The sequence below is a fragment of the Heterodontus francisci genome, chromosome 10, assembly GCF_036365525.1.
Source record: "Heterodontus francisci isolate sHetFra1 chromosome 10, sHetFra1.hap1, whole genome shotgun sequence".
Taxonomy (NCBI): Eukaryota; Metazoa; Chordata; class Chondrichthyes; order Heterodontiformes; family Heterodontidae; genus Heterodontus; species Heterodontus francisci.
In genome coordinates, this window is record NC_090380.1 from 10,459,871 (window position 1) to 10,476,042 (window position 16,172).

At 44.8% G+C, this 16,172-nt stretch overlaps 1 protein-coding gene across 1 annotated transcript in view; it reads left to right on the top strand.

The window, feature by feature from the left end:
• Positions 1–16,172, top strand: part of LOC137374287 (lysosome membrane protein 2-like) — a 142,686-nt gene that overhangs the window by 36,130 nt on the left and 90,384 nt on the right. Inside the window, exon 2 of the mRNA XM_068040093.1 lies at positions 11,961–12,118. Coding sequence (XP_067896194.1) covers positions 11,961–12,118 — 158 coding nt within the window. The remainder of the gene's footprint in view (positions 1–11,960; positions 12,119–16,172) is intronic.

Genomic DNA, 16,172 nt, shown 5'->3' on the forward strand with positions numbered 1-16,172 from the left:
CCTCCTGCCTCAATCGTAACAATATGCAACAAGACCTGGACAACATTCAGACTTGGGCTGATAACTGCCAAGTAACATTCACGCCACATAAGTGCCAGGTAATGACCATCTCCAACAAGAGAGAATCTAACCACCTCCCCTTGACATTCAATGGCATTACCATCGCTGAATCACCTACTATTAACATCCTGGGGATTACCATTGACCAGAAACTGAACTGAATCATCCATATAAATTGTGGGTGGCTTTTATTTCTGGATTTTGGCCAAGAGGACACTGTGATGGGATGTAGCAGAGGGATAGAAAGGTGGGGATTGGGGTGCAATGGTGATGATAGGATGAGGTCTTGAAGGAAACAGAGTGTCAGTAGCCGCTCATGGACAACCTGTCCAGAGCAAAGAGGACCCAGATGCTTCCTCCCTGCTTCCTCCTTCTTCTCTTACTCCTCCCAACATGGCCTCCAGATGCTTGGTGGCAAAGGCCGCACCCTCATGACAGTGATGTTGTGGAGAATGCAACATGGTGTACACTCACTCTGCTAAGTATTGGAGGGATAACCCTGAGTGGTTCAGGTAACGAAACTGTGCTTCAGGATTCTGGTGGTTTACTCCATGGTATTTCTTGTGGCTGCATGCCTCTTGTTATAGACACATTGTCCTTGCATGGCCTTGTGGCAAAGAAGTCATGAACCATGTACACAGAGGGAATTCCAGCCAGCCTGGAAGGATCTGCACTGTAGAAATTGAAGGCCATGGTGACATTGGCAGCTATTGGCAATGCCATCCTCATCTTGCTGGGTGGCTTTAGGCCCTGGTGAAGGAGGTGGCACCGTTCAGTGACTACCTTGTTGTAGGCACCTCAAACATTGCTGCTGGCTGAATACCCTTGGTGGGCAGGACCGCTGCGGAGCCTTCCTCCTCTCTGCAGCCTGTACTCCATGCCCTGATGAATTGCAGGGACTGCAACTATTGCCCCCATAACTCTAGCAGGCTTTCTGTCGTCAGGCAGAAAACTCCTCTGACCTCCCTGGCAGGATGCAGCAACAATCCCTCCAAAATCCAACAAGTCACCAAAACTCCTCCAAGGACACATCATGGTACCTCCACAACCTTTGCAAGAGCAAAGTAAGTCCAAAAGCACCTCACTGGCGAGTTGGATGGGCTGGTGGGGAATCCCTCGTGCAGCTGATTGCATGTTTAGGACATGGCATTAACTGAACCTGTACAGTCCAAATTGGCAGAACATGTGTCAAATCAGCCTGAGTGTCTGTTGGACGTCACAATCTGTGTAACCTTGTGGTGCACACATGGCATGCCCACGCGAGTGTCCTTACCAGCGTGACGTGCTGCATGGGCTGCACCTGAAGGGGCATGCCCACCATTTTCACCAACTCCGATTTCCATAGTGCTGGCTCCAACAGCGTTACCGAGATGAATTTATTGGCCACCATGTAAGCTCTAGTGCTTACTGTTAATTATTAACATATCCTGCAAAACAATACACAGTAAACATAAAATGTAAATGGCGTCACTGCTCAAATGTACTAATACTGTATTGAAAATGAACTCACCAAATATTTTTTAAAAATTAAAGATCTTGAATAAAGAGCTTATCTTATTTTAAGATCAGATTTTGTTGTATTTCGCACTCCATTTCTGGTCCTGCCAGATTATTGTGCTGACAGTTATCAAGTAGACCTCAATTCATAACTCCTTTATCCGACACACCATATAAATATTACAATTTTTACATCATCAGTCTTTTTATATTGCTGAGCTCAAAATGTAAATTATGCCTATGATTTTCAACTAAGATTTAATTCTTTAGTAATTAGTTTTAGCAAGAATTGGATTGTAGAAACCAAATTTTAGTTGTCTTGCTTTCAAATTTATATAATAAAATAAGGTACTGCAAACAGATTCCAACACTTACACTATCACACACCATTTTTATTGACAGCCCCTGTTGCAAGGACAATTAATGGTCTTAAATTGCCTTGTAGGAAACTATATTAATGTTAATTAAATTAATTAAAATGTTTTAAAGTGGGTTAATGGTTTAGATAAAATTGCAATATAGGAATTTCAAACAATCACATTGGCCCCAATATTGACTGAGGCGGGACTTCTCGCAGGGAGTGCGGAGTGTGCAGGGAGGGAGGAGATCTGTATGGAGCACTGAAGTTTTAACTTTGCAGTGTACTTTTTTTTTAGGTTTCGTGCCCAAATGCCAGTCTGATTGACAGGCTTTGGCTCCCTGCCAGGTGGGGGAATAAACATTCTGTGCATGTTGGGCGAGAGATTTCAGGGGTGTGTAAAGTGTAGTTTGAAGGGTCAAGGGAAGAGCAAGGGCAGAGATGGGGTTGGTGACCACAGGAAAGGGGGGGGAGCGGAGGGGTGGTGGTCATGGGACGGGGCATGATTGCTGAGTGGGAGGGGGTAGGTTCTGATCATGGGGAGGTCCAATCGTGTGAGAGGAGACATCTGCCTGAGTGAGATATTGCCAGAGTGAATTTGGAAATTTGGTGCATGTCGGAATTCGTGCAGAGGGGGAAAGAGGGGCTCCTTTTCTTATCTTTTTTAGTCTCCAGCAGCTGGTGAGTCTTCTTCCTTTTGAATCTATAGTAGGTGAGTGCAACTTTCCATTGCTTCAGCTGTGAATTATTAACTAATTGACTGAAGAAAAGGTTGTCCAGAGATGTCGGTGGTGTGCTACAACTGCAGAATGTGGGAATCTGTGGAATGCACTGCGATCCCAGATAACAATGTCTGCAGTAAGTGTCTGCAGCTTGCATGAATTTAGCTCAGAATTGCTGAGCTGGAGACTGAGTTGGAGACATTGCAGAGCATCAGGGAGGGGGAGAGTTACCTGGACACTTTGTTCCAGGAGGCAGTCACACCCCTTAGAGTAGGGAGACCATTAGAGATGGCCAATGGTCAGGAATAGGAGGGTGTGACTGTGAGTCAGGCAGGTAGGTGGAATCAGCATGTAGTGATGGAGGAGCCTCAGCCCTTGACCTTGTCCAACAGGTACGAGGTCCTTGCTACCTGTGTGGATGAAGAGAAGGACTGCAAGGTGGATGAGCGGACTGACCGTGGCACCATGAACATAGAACATAGAACAGTACAGCACAGTACAGGCCCTTCGGCCCACGATGTTGTGCCGAACTTCTAACCTACTCTAAGATCTAACTACCTACCTACCCTTCATTCTACTATCATCCATGTACCTATCCAAGAGTCGCTTAAATGTCCCGAATGTATCTGCTTCTACTACCACCGCTGGCAGCACATTCCACGCACCCACCACTCTCTGTGTAAAGAACCTACCTCTGACATCTCCCCGAAACCTTCCTCCAATCACCTTAAAATTATGCCCCCTGTTGATAGCCCTTTCCACCCTGGGAAAAAGTCTCTGGCTATCCACTCTATCTATGCCTCTCATCATCTTGTACCCCTCTATCAAGTCACCTCTCATCCTTCTTCGCTCCAATGAGAAAAGCCCTAGTTCCCTCAATCTTTCTTCGTAAGACATGCTCTCCAGTCCAGGCAGCATCCTGGTAAGTCTCCTCTGCACCCTCTCTAAAGCTTCCACATCCTTCCTATAATGAGGCGACCAGAACTGAACACAATATTCCAAGTGTGGTCTAACCAGGGCCTTATAGAGCTGCAGCATAACCTCACGGCTCTTAAACTCAATCCCCCTGTTAATGAAAGCCAACACACCATACGCTTTCTTAACAACCCAATCAACTTGGGTGGCAACTGTGAGCGATCTATGGACATGGACCCCAAGATCCCTCTGTTCCTCCACACTACCAGGAATCCTGTCTTTAAGCCTGTATTCTGCATTCAAATTCGACCTTCCAAAATTAATCACTTCACACTTTTCCAGGTTGAACTCCATCTGTCACTTCTCAGCCCAGCTCTGCATCCTGTCAATGTTCCGTTGCAACCTACAACAGCCTTCCACACCATCCACAACTCCAGCAACCTTCGTGTCATCGGCAAACTTACTAACCCAGCCTTCCACTTCCTCATCCAAGTCATTCATAAAAATCACAAAGAGCAGAGGTCCCAGAACAGATCCCTGCGGAACACCACTGGTCACCGAGCTCCATGCTGAATACTTTCCATCTACTACCACCCTCTGTCTTCTATGGGCCAGCCAATTTTGTATCCAGACAGCCAACTTTCCCTGTATCCCATGCCTCCTTACTTTCTGAATGAGCCTACCATGGGGAACCTTATCAAACGCCTTGCTAAAATCCATATACACCACATCCACTGCTCTTCCTTCATAAATGTGTTTTGTCACATCTTCAAAGAATTCAATAAGGCTTGTGAGGCATGACCTGCCCCTCACAAAGCCATGCTGACTGTCTCTAATCAAACCATGCTTTTCCAAATAATTATAAATCCTGTCTCTCAGAATCCTCTCCAATAATTTGCCCACTACCGACGTAAGACTGACTGGTCTGCAATTCCCAGGGTTATCCCTATTCCCTTTCTTGAACAAGGGAATAACATTTGCCACCCTCCAATCATCTGGTACTACTCCAGTGGACAGTGAGGATGCAAAGATTGTCGTCAAAGGCGCGGCAATCTCTTCCCTCGCTTCCCGTAATATCTTTGGGTATATCCCGTCTGGCCCTGGGGACTTATCTGTCCTCATGGTGAAAGATTCCATTCCATTCCAGTGGGGGGAGTGAAGAGGTACGTGGTAGTGATAGGAGACAGTATAGTCAGGGGGATAGATACTGTTCTCTGCAGCCATACTTCAGTCCCGCCATCCCAGGAATCAGTCTGGTAAACCTTCGCTGCACTCCCTCTATAGCAAGAACATCTTTCCTCAGATAAGGAGACCAAAACTGCACACAATATTCCAGGTGTGGCCTCACCAAGGCCCTATATAATTGCAGCAAGACATCCCTGCTCCTGTACTCGAATCCTCTCGCTATGAAGTCCAACATATCATTTGCCTTTTATGTTGCCTGTTGCACCTGCATGCTTACCTTCAGCGACTGGTGCACGAGTACACCCAGGTCTCGCTGCATATTCCCCTCTCTCAGTTTATAGCCGTTCAGATAATAATCTGCCTTCCTGTTTTTGCCACCAAAGTGGATAACCCCACATTTATCCACATTATACTGCATCTGCCATGCATCTGCCCACTCATTTAACTTGTCCAAATCACCCTGAAGCCTCTCTGCATCCTCCCCACAACTCACCCTCCCACCCAGTTTTGTGTCATCTGCAAATTTGGAGATATTACATTTAGTTCCCTTATCTAAATCATTAATATATATTGTGAATAGCTGGGGTCCTAGCACCGATCCCTGCGGTACCACACTCGTCACTGCCTGCCATTCGGAAAAAGACCCATTTATCCCGACTCTTTGTTTCCTGTCCGCCAACCAATTTTCTATCCATTGCAATACACTGTCCCCAATTCCATGCACTTTAATTTTACACACTAATCTCTAATGTGGGACTCTTGTCGAAAGCCTTCTGAAAGTCCAAATAAACCACATCCACTCTTTGCTTCTCTTTCTGCCCCTGATTTGAGTCTAATTCAGCCGACTTCCTTCTCAGTCATTCCTCTGTTTCTTTCTCACTCTTTCAATCTCATTTGTTAAGGAGATACGCTGCCAGTCCTGTTATTGGCTGAGGTCCCGGATGCGCCATTGCACTCACACACTGTTATCAGCTCACACTTCCAGCTAGTTACAGGGCAGCAAGATTCCAAGCTGAGGGGTGCAGGATATTGTCTAATTAACCGGGCAGGTGCAAGATGCCCCACTGCAGCAAATTCTGGGCCATTGTGTCTAATTCATTCAGTGTTGGATTTCTATATTTTAATCAGTTTATTGCTGAATTTCAGCAAGCCAAATTCAGTATTTGTATGAAGAGGAGTGTGCAATGTCATGATAATTAAAGTAATGTTGCTATTCCATTGCCAATTATTATCTGTAGCAGCCCACAAGTGTCAAATTGATCTGAGCTATTAGAAACAATAACCTCATGTAGAATGCTGAGGTGGTGGGGATGGGGGACGGGGGTTGGGGGACATTAGGCAATATAGTGCCTGCTTCTTCGACTCTGTGCAGCCTCCTAACACGTGAAAGGGTATCTGAGATGTGCACACCTACATTGGGGAGTCCAGGCCAGATGACACAGTCTCTGAATAAGGGGCAGGCCATTTAGGACTAAGATAAGGAGAAAGCTCCTCACTCAGAGGGTTGTGAATCTTTCGAATTCTCTGTCTCAGAGGACTGTGGAGGCTCAGTCATTGAGTATGGTCAAGACTGAGATCAATAGATTTCTAGGTATTAAAAACATCAAAGGGCTATGGGGATAGAGCAGGAAAATGGTGTTGAAGTAGATGATCAGCTATGTTTGCACTGAATGGAGGAGAGGGCTCGAACGGCTGAATAGTCTACTCCTGTTCCTATTTCTTATGTTCTTATTTCCAACTGGAAAAGGAGTTTGCCGGTCTGCACCTAATGACTGCCAGCAGCATGCAGCGTAGGCAGGTAATGATGTCAATCAGAGCGTAATGCTGATTCTAAGCCAGTGCTGCCATTTTTGAACACCACGCTCAGCCAATACCCTGTCTTAATCTCTCACAGCTGAACGCAATCCTAAATGGCATGATAAAACCCACCCCCACCACACCCACCTCCCCACCTCTCCACCTACGCTATTTAAAGGGATTATGAACTACTTACCGGTTAGTTGCTGGTTTATTTCTCCTGGCTGATGGTCCAATTGTATGTAATCTTGGAGGTTTCCTGTATTTGGTGAAAGTATGAATAATCTACAGGGTGTGGCCTGGCTGGTGCTGAAGTATTTTTCTGTTCATTTAAAAACCTGTGCTGAAATAAGTTGCTTCCGGACATGGGTGACCTGGTCAGCATTCCTCTGGGAATTGAGTATCATTGAGAGAATGAGCAGAGGCCACAGAGAGCAGGACAAGTTTCAAGAAGAAGGAGGAGGACAAGGAGGGGGAGAAGAGCTCTCAACAGGAGGTCATATCCGCAGAGGGTCTTTACTGAGCTGCAGTCGAGGCAGGACAAAGGTTAACAAAGCAGTTAATAAAACATATGGGGTCCTGAGCTTGAAAAATACAGGCATAAAGTACAAAAGCCAAGAAATTATGCTAAACCTGTATAAAACACTAGTTTGGCCCCAGCTGTAGTGCTGTGTCTAATCCTGGGCACTGCACTTTAGGAAGGACATGAAGGCTATGGAAAGGGCACAGGGGAGATTTACTAGATTGGTTCCAGGAATGAGGGATTACGGTTATGGGGATAGACTGGAGAAGCTGGGGCTGTTGTCCTTAGAGCAGTGCAGTTTAAGGGGAGATTTGATAGATGTGTTTAAAATGATGAAGGGTTTAGACAGAGAAAACAAAGAGAAACAGTTTTCAATGGCTGGAAAGTCAATAGCTAGAGGACACAGATTTAAGGTGATTGGTAAAAGAATGAGAGGTAACATGAGGAAACATTATTTTATGCAACGAGTGGTTAGGATTTGAAATGTACTGCCTGATAGATTGGTGGATACAGATTCAATAGTAGCCTTCAAGAGGGAATTGGATAACATTTTTTATTCATTTCATGGGATGAGGGCATCACTGGCTAGGCCAGCATTTACTGTCCATTCCTAATTGCCCTTGAGAAGGTGGTGGTGAGCTGCCTTCTTGAACCGCTGCAGTCTATCTGGTGGAGGTACACCAATAGTGCTGTTAGGAAGGGAAGTCCAGATTTTGACCCAGTGACAATGAAGGAACAGCAATATATTTGCAAGTCAGGATGGAATGTTTGAAGGAGAAAGAATTTCAGGGAGATGGGGAAAGAGAAGGGAAGTGGGACTAATTTAATGGCTTTACAAAAGAGCCAGCACAGCCTCAATGGGCTGAATGGTCTCCTTCTGTGCTGTACTATTCAAAGAAGTGTGTAAACTTGAGGTAATGCAAATGGATTGAAGGGTTGAGTACTGATTGATATTGCTGGCAGCTGGATGATGGGGGTACAGTGCTATGAGCAGTGAATGAGGTTAATGCTGCAATTGGTAGGATATACTATCTAAGATGAACTCACTCACCTTGACCTTTCATGTCAGATCATTAAACTTCTTTCTGCACTGCATCAATGATCTTTGAGCTACACGCCTGGCATTGCCCTCCATTGCTATCTGTTCAGATTGCCTCCTGCCCCTCTGTGGACACGGACAACTCTCCTTCTCTCCAGGCCTCACACTAAGACCTCTAGTGCATTGTTTGAAACCTTCGGTGCTCGCGCTCTCACAATTTCAGCCATTGTTCAAACTATCAGAACCCAAACTGACTTTTGAAAAAATTCACTCCACCTCTGCAGCCATGATGTGGATAGCACATGCTGCTGCAATGCAATTCAGTGAATGGGCGGATGTTAATCACGTACAGTGATCCCCACATCCATTTTGGGGGGGTTAGCCAATCGCTTCCCCCTTGGAGTTCTATTTAAAGGGGCTGAGAGAAAATCCCACCCCGAGATGTAATGAATTGGAATGCATAGACCAATGTTACTGATTCTTTGCAAGCTTGAGTGTTCTGAACAGAGACTTCTCTTGCTAATTTGAAAAAGTTGGAAGAAGTGACAACCTCAACATGAGTAATTTTAACTTGGGATTAAGGCATTAAATGGGTGATGTGGGATTGGCTGCCATAACATACCTCTCTCGATTTGCCTCCTCATTGACTTCAACAGGAAGGAACATTGGGGGAGAGTACAACGAGCAGTTAATCTGATAGTCTCCATTTGACACATTCGCCAAAGTGAACGTGAGCCCCTGAGTGTGACTTTCTTTGGATGATAACAGATGTATGTGAATGCACGGAATGTGGTTAATCAGACTGGTGAAGTACCGGTGCAGATTGCACTGTGGAAATATGATGTTGTGGCTATAACAGAGACCTGGCTCAAAGAAGGGCAGGACTGGGTATTAAATATTCCTGGATACAAAGTGTTCAGGAAAGATAGGAAAGGGAAAAAAGGGGGAGGGGTGGTGGTATTGATTAAGGACAGCAATGCAGTGCTGGAGAAAAAGGATGTCCCAGAGGGGTCAAGGGCAGAATCAATTTGGCTAGAGCTAAGGAATGAAAAAGGAGCAGTTACATTGCTTGGTGTTGCCTATAGGCCACCAACTAGTGGGAAAGGGTATGGAGGAACACATTTGTAAGGAAATTATAGAGAGGTGCAAAAATTATAGGGTAGTTATAATGACGGATTCTAATTATCTAAGCATAGACAATTGGGACAATAGTAGTGTAAAGTGCAGTGAGGGGCAAGAGTTCCTAGAGTGTGTTCAGGAAAATTTTCTACAACAGCATGTTGCGAGCCAATGAGAAAGGAGGCACTGCTAGACCTGGCTCTTGGGAATGAGGTGGGCCTAGTGGATCAAGTATCAGTAGGAGAATATTTTGTGGATGGTGATCATTGTATCATAAGGTTTAGGTTGACTATGGAAAAGGACAAAGAGCAATCCAGGGTAAGAATAATTAACTGGGGGAAGGCCAACTTCAATGGGGTAAGAATGGAGCTGGGGTGAATAAATTGGAGTCAAAAGCTGGCAGGAAAACCAATAGAAGAACAATGGGCTACCTTCAAAGAAGAGAGAGTTTTGGCACAGTCAAGGTATGTTCCCTCGAAGGGGAAAAGTAAGGCAAACAAATCCAGAGCTCCCTGGATGACAAAAGAGATAGAGATTAATATGAAGAAGAAAAAGTGTGCTTATGACAGATGCCAGGTAGAAAATACTATTGAGAACAAGGCTGAATATAGAAGGTCCAGAGGGGAAATGAAAAAGCAAATAAGAGAAGCAAAGAGAGAGCATGAAAAGAGACTGGTAGCATTAAAGGAAAGCCCTAAGTTTTCTATAGGCGTATAAATAGTAAAAGGGTGCTAAAAGGAGGAGTGGGGCTGATTAGGGACCAGAAAGGGGATTTACACATAGAGGCAGAGGGCATAGCTGAGGTATTAAATGAATACTTTACATTGTCTTTACCAAGGAAGGAGATGCAACCCAGGCAATGTTGAAAAAGGAGGTAAGTCAGACACTCGAGGGGTTTAAAATTGATAAAGAAGTATTAGATAGGCTGTCTGTACTTAAAGTGGATAAAGCACCAGGGTCGGATGAGATGCATCCAAGGATACTGAGGGAAGTGAGGGTGGAAATCGCAGAGGCACTGGCCATAATTCTTCAGTCTTCCTTAGACTCAGGGCTGGTGGCAGAAGACTGGAGAATTGCAAACATTACACCCTTGTTCAAAAAAGGGTGTAAAGATAAGCCCAGCAACTACAGGCCAGTCAGTTTAACTTCGGTGGTGGGAAAACTTCTAGAAAAAATAATTGGGGAAAAATCAGTAGTCACATGGACAAATGTGAGTTAATTAAAGTAAGCCAGCATGAATGTTTTAATAGAAAATCCTGTTTGACTAACTTGCTGGAGTTTTTTGAGGAGGTAACATAGAGGGTTGATAAGGGCGATGTTGTATTTGATACAGTGCCACACAACAGACTTGTGAACAAACTTGTAGCTCATGGAATAAAAGGGATGGTAGCAACATGGATACAAAATTGGCTGAATGACAGGAAACAAAGAGTAGTGGTTAATGGATGTTTTTCGGACTGAAGTTTGTAGTGGAGTTCCCCAGAGATCAGTGTTGGGCCTCTTGCTTTTCCTGATATATATTAATGATCTAGACCTTGGTGTACAGGGCACAATTTCAAAGTTTGCAGATGATATGAAACTTGGAAGCATTGTGAACTGTGAGGCGGATAGTGTAGAACTTCAAAAGGACATAGACAGGTTGGTGGAATGGGCAGACAGGTTGCAGATGAAGTTCAATGCAGAGAAATGTGAAGTGATTCATTTTGGTAGGAAGAACATGGAGAGACAGCATAGAATAAAGGGTACAATTGTAAAGTGGGTGCAGGAGTAGAGGGACCTGGGTGAAAAAGTGCATAAGTCATTGAAGGTGGCAGGACAGGTTGAGAGAGCAGTTAATAAAGCATACAGTATCCTGGGCTTTATTAATAGGGGCATAAAGTACAAGAGCAAGGAAGTTATGTTGAACTTGTATAAGACACTAGTTTGGCCTCAGCTGGAGTATTGCATCCAGTTCTGGGGGCTGCACTTTAGGAAAGACATGACGGCAGTGGAGAGAGTACAGAAAAGATTCATAAGAATGGTTTCAGGGATGAGGAATTTCAGTTATGAAGAAAGATTTAAGAAGTTAGGATTGTTTTCCTTGGAGAAGAGAAAGCTGAGAGGTGATTTGATAGAGATATTCAAAATCATGAAGGGTCTGGACAGAGTAGATCGAGAGAAACTGTTCCCAGTTCGTGAAAGGATCGAGAACAAGAGGGCACAGATTTAAAGTATTTGGTAAGAGAAGCAAAAGTGACATGAGGAAAAACTTATTCACACAGCGAGTGGTTAAGGTCTGGAATGCACTGCCTGAGAACGTGGTGGAGGCAGGTTCAATTGAAACATTCAAAAGGGAATTAGACAGTTATATGAAAAGGAAGAATGTGCAGGGTTATGGGGAGAAGGCAGGGGAGTGGAACTGAGTGAATTTCTCTTTCAGAGAGCTGGTGCAGACACGATGGGCTGAATGGTCTCCTTCTGCACTGTAATGATTCTGTGAAGGAGACTGATGGGCTTGTGGGGATGTCGGTAGCCTATGTTTTAGTTAAAGGGCAGATATAAAGGCAGAAAAATCAGGAAAATGTGTTTATAAGAGACACTGGCCTCATAAAAACTGTATTTGCCACTGTGAAATTCCATGTTTCAATCAGACGATTGAGTAATATTTTAGATTGGAAAATACTGTAACTATTGATGTTTCACTTGAATTGAACTGACGTTCATCGTCCAAATGTTGTTGTAAAGTTTCTGAACCTATCCTTGCAGCACACAAAGCTGAAGTTGAACAGCGAGGCCTATAAGAACTGGAAGGACCCCCCTGTTCCTGCATACATGCAGTTCTTCTTCTTCCATGTGGAAAACCAAAAGGAAACATTACAGGGTGAACGAGCAATCGTGAGACAACTTGGACCATACACATACAAGTAAGGGCCACAGTTACTGCTGTTAGATTACCAATCAAATTTTATATAAAGATAAATAGAGGTCTAATCATCTGTTCCAATACACTAATAATTATGCTTACTATGTGATATCTTTTAAAATATAGAGACAGTCTTGATTTTTCAGAGATTTCTGTTTTTTAATTTCAATCTGCTATATTCTGTTTTGGTCGATTGTTAAGTTCTTAATGGCTAATTTGTGGTTAATGACATAGAGAGGGTGCAGAGGAAATTTACCGGAATGGTTCCAAGGATAAGGGATTTTAATGACAAAGTTAGGTTGGAAAAGCTGAGGTTGTTCTCCTTCGAGCAAAAGAGATTGAGGGGGGATTTGATTAGAGGTGTGCAAGATTCTGACAGGTTTGTATAGGGTAGACAAAGAAAAGCTGTTCCCATTAACTAATGGTACAAGGACAAGGCGACACAGATTTAAAGTTTTGGGCAAGAGATGCATTGGGGGATGGAACTGACTGGATTGCTCCAAGGAGACCTAGCCTGGACTCAATGGGCCGGATGGCCGCCTTCCCTGTCGTGATGACTTTATGACTATGATTTTTTTTGCACTGGAGAATGATGATACTGGAACTGAGAGGTTCTAACTATTAGGAAAGACTGAACAGGCTGGGTCTCTTTTCTCTTGAAAAGAGAAGCCTGAGAGGTGACCTAATAGAGAATGCTTTCACTTGTGGGGAAGAGCAAAGCTAGACGCCATCAATGTAAGATAGTCACCAAGAAATCAGGGAATTCAGAAGAAACTTCTTTACCCAGAGAGTGGTGAGAATGTGGAACTCACTGCCACAGGGAGAGGTTGAAGCAAATAGTATCGATGCATTTAAGGGGAGGCTAGAAATGCATATGAGAGGGAAAGGAATAGGATATGGCCATAGTATGGGATGAAATAAGGCAGGAGGAAGATTGTGTGGAGCATAAACACTAGCATGGGCACGTTGGTCCAAATGACTTCTTTCTGCTCTGTAAATACTATGTAATTCTATGATCCCAGAAATCACCCAAAATGTTCTTCAAGTGAACATCATGTCTTTCATATGGGGGTGAGTTTTAACTTGGTGTGGGCTCCTGCCCAGCTACCTACACCATGGTGGGAGCCCCAAACCACTATTTAAAGGAGGTTGCGTTCACTCAATTTCAAGCCTGCTTTTGGGTTCAGGGATTTTCTCAGAGATGGAAACAAAGGAGGGGTTCGGTCCCTCCCATGTTAGCTGGATGGAAGTGCTGCTCCCACAAAGTAACAAGAGGCTGCCCGGCAGCTTCAGGAGGAAAGTCTGGTTGGAGGTGACAGAAGACATTAGCAGCAGGAGCATCATTCCTGAGGGCCTCGATCCAGTGGCATGAGAGATTTAATGACATGATTTGACTAGAAAAGGTCAGTTTCCCAGCTGTTGCTGTTCACCCCGTCTTTTCCCCCACTTCATTCGCAGATCAATGACCACCCATTCCCTCACCACCAATCACAAGGGTACACTCTGCTCCCTCTCATACTCACATCTAAGATGCACCGATCTGCGGGTTGATGTTTCCACCAACAGGGTCCTCTCCTCGATCGCTTTCAGTTGCAGAAACTGCACTCAGTTCCCAATGATGACATCTGCATTCTTCCACCACTGCCCTCCTTTTCCCACTCAGCTCATGTGCACAAGACTCACACATTTCCCATTGCCTTCTCAAAATCTACGAGTAACTCGCTATCTACTCCCCTTCTGCAGCAGAGCAGAGCACACAACACAAGAGGCAAAAGTAAGACTGAGGGGGGGAAACCATAGAATCATAGAAAGTTTACGGCACAGAACCACCAGCCTCCTGCCCTTTACCCAGGTGGAGAAAGACGCATAGAAATAAATGGGTCTTCCAGAAACTGACCATTGGAGAGGATGATGGTTTGCTGAGCATGATGAATGTTCAGTGAAGTTGGAAATCTCAATCAGTCTTTCATTTTCAAATGGCCACGTATGTTAGACTCACACATCTAATTCATCCCTTTCCTCTTTCTGTTATCTCTGCTTAGACCACATCTCGGGAACTGCGTTCAGCTCTGGGAACCACACCTCAGGAAAGATAAATTGACCTTGGAAGGGGTGCTGAACAGATTCACCAGAATGATCACACAGCTGAAAGGGTTAAAGTGTGTGAACTGGTTGCATAGACTGGGCTTGTATTGCCTTCTGTACAGAGGATTAAGGAGTGAGCTATTCAAAGTGTTTAAATGATTAAAGGAGTTCAGGAGAAACTATTTCCTCCCATTGGAGAATCCAGAACAAAGGGGGCATAACATTAATTTTAGAGCTAAGCTGTTCAGGAGTAATGTCAGGAAGCACTTCTGCACACAAAGGGTAGTGGAAATCTGGAAGTCTCTCCCCCCACCTCTTCCAAAAAGCTGCAGGGGCTGGTCGGGGTGGGGGAGGGGCGTCAATTGAAAATTTCAAAACCGAGACTGATAGATTTTTGTTAGACATAAGTATTAAGGGTTAAAGAACCAAAGTGAGCAGATGGAGTTGGGTACAGATCAGCCATAATCTAATTGAATGGTTGAACAGGTTCGAGGGGCTGAATAGCCTCCTCCTGCTCCTATGTTCCTGTGATCCCATATGTTTTTTAACAGCCCCAACTTGTGCTGCCACTTTCAAAAATTTGTATACATAAACTTTCTGCTTTCTCTGTTCCTGCATCCCCTTAAAACAAATCGCTAATAGATAATGTTAATAATATATTTTTGCCCTTACATTCTTCCTCCCCATAGAGATTGAAATCCATTTGCCCTGATTTTTGGGCATGAGGGCTGTGATTCAGTGTGCCCATGCCCGTTGGAAACAAGGTGGGTAAGACACAAAATTCATCTACCAACCTCGTTTCCATGATTAAAACATGGCCACAAACAGCTCCCGTGCAGCCCTGGATTCCATTGTGCAGCCCGTGTCCGCTGGGTGCTGCAAGAGTCTGGGTGACACTGTGAAGAATCCATGTGCTCCAGGGAGTCGTCCCTTTTTAAAGGCATAATACCTATAAAAGGGGAGTTTCAGTAACGCATTGCAGGCTGCTGAATAATCACATTTTAGCACTGAGGGAGAAGGAGGATGGTGCAGCAGGGAAAAGAAAGGGTTCCTTCTACAGTGATGCCCCCCTAGAAGCACTACACAGAGAGGTGGAGGCCAGGAAGGAGGTCATGCTTCCCACTGACCCTCCGAAGGGAGTGGGAGCATATGGCGAAGGTGGTCAATGCCCAGCACCTGGCAGCAGTGCCTCACAATGGTGGTCAAGGTCAATGGATGCATCTGCCCATCTATCACGCAGCACACTGCACACCTCTCACTCTGCCCAATCCACCACGTGCCCATCATTCAACCACCAGCACAACCTGACACTCAGGACTCAACACCTCACTGACACACCCGCCCACACAAACATTCCACACACCTCCACCTCTAGATGCCTCTGCAAACCTACAGTTATTCAGCGATGACCGGCATCAGCCAAACACAGTGACACAGGGTCACTGACATTCTGCCCTTTCTCTTGCAGGAGAAGGTTGCACACAGCAGGAGTGAGAGACAGATGAAGAATTGGGTGGAGTGATTGAAGTCATTGGAAAGGTCACGCAGAAAGCCACCTTCAAGGCAAAGGATAGAAACGGTTTTGATGTTAGCCCTAATCAAGCCCTTGTGCATGAGTTTCCACTGTACTTTCCATTTAGTGTGATTTTATCATATTACACATCACCTTGTGAAGGACCATTATGGTTGAGGGCCACCATGAATCCATCCCCTCAGCGCCCTCGAGCAGATGGTCCACAGGGTTAAGAACACCAATGCCACGGCACCGGTGATACCCAGCGCTGCCAAGGCAGTCCTGGATGATAGTAATTTGCTGCCTTATGCACCTTCTCCACTCACTTGTCCTTCATCCTGAAATGTACCATGAAATGCTGATGGAGTGACCACCTTCTGCTTTCCTCCCCACTCCCCCTTCCCTCGTGCACACCCTCCCCTATCCTTTTGTACTTTAAGTTAGTCAGAAACTGCTA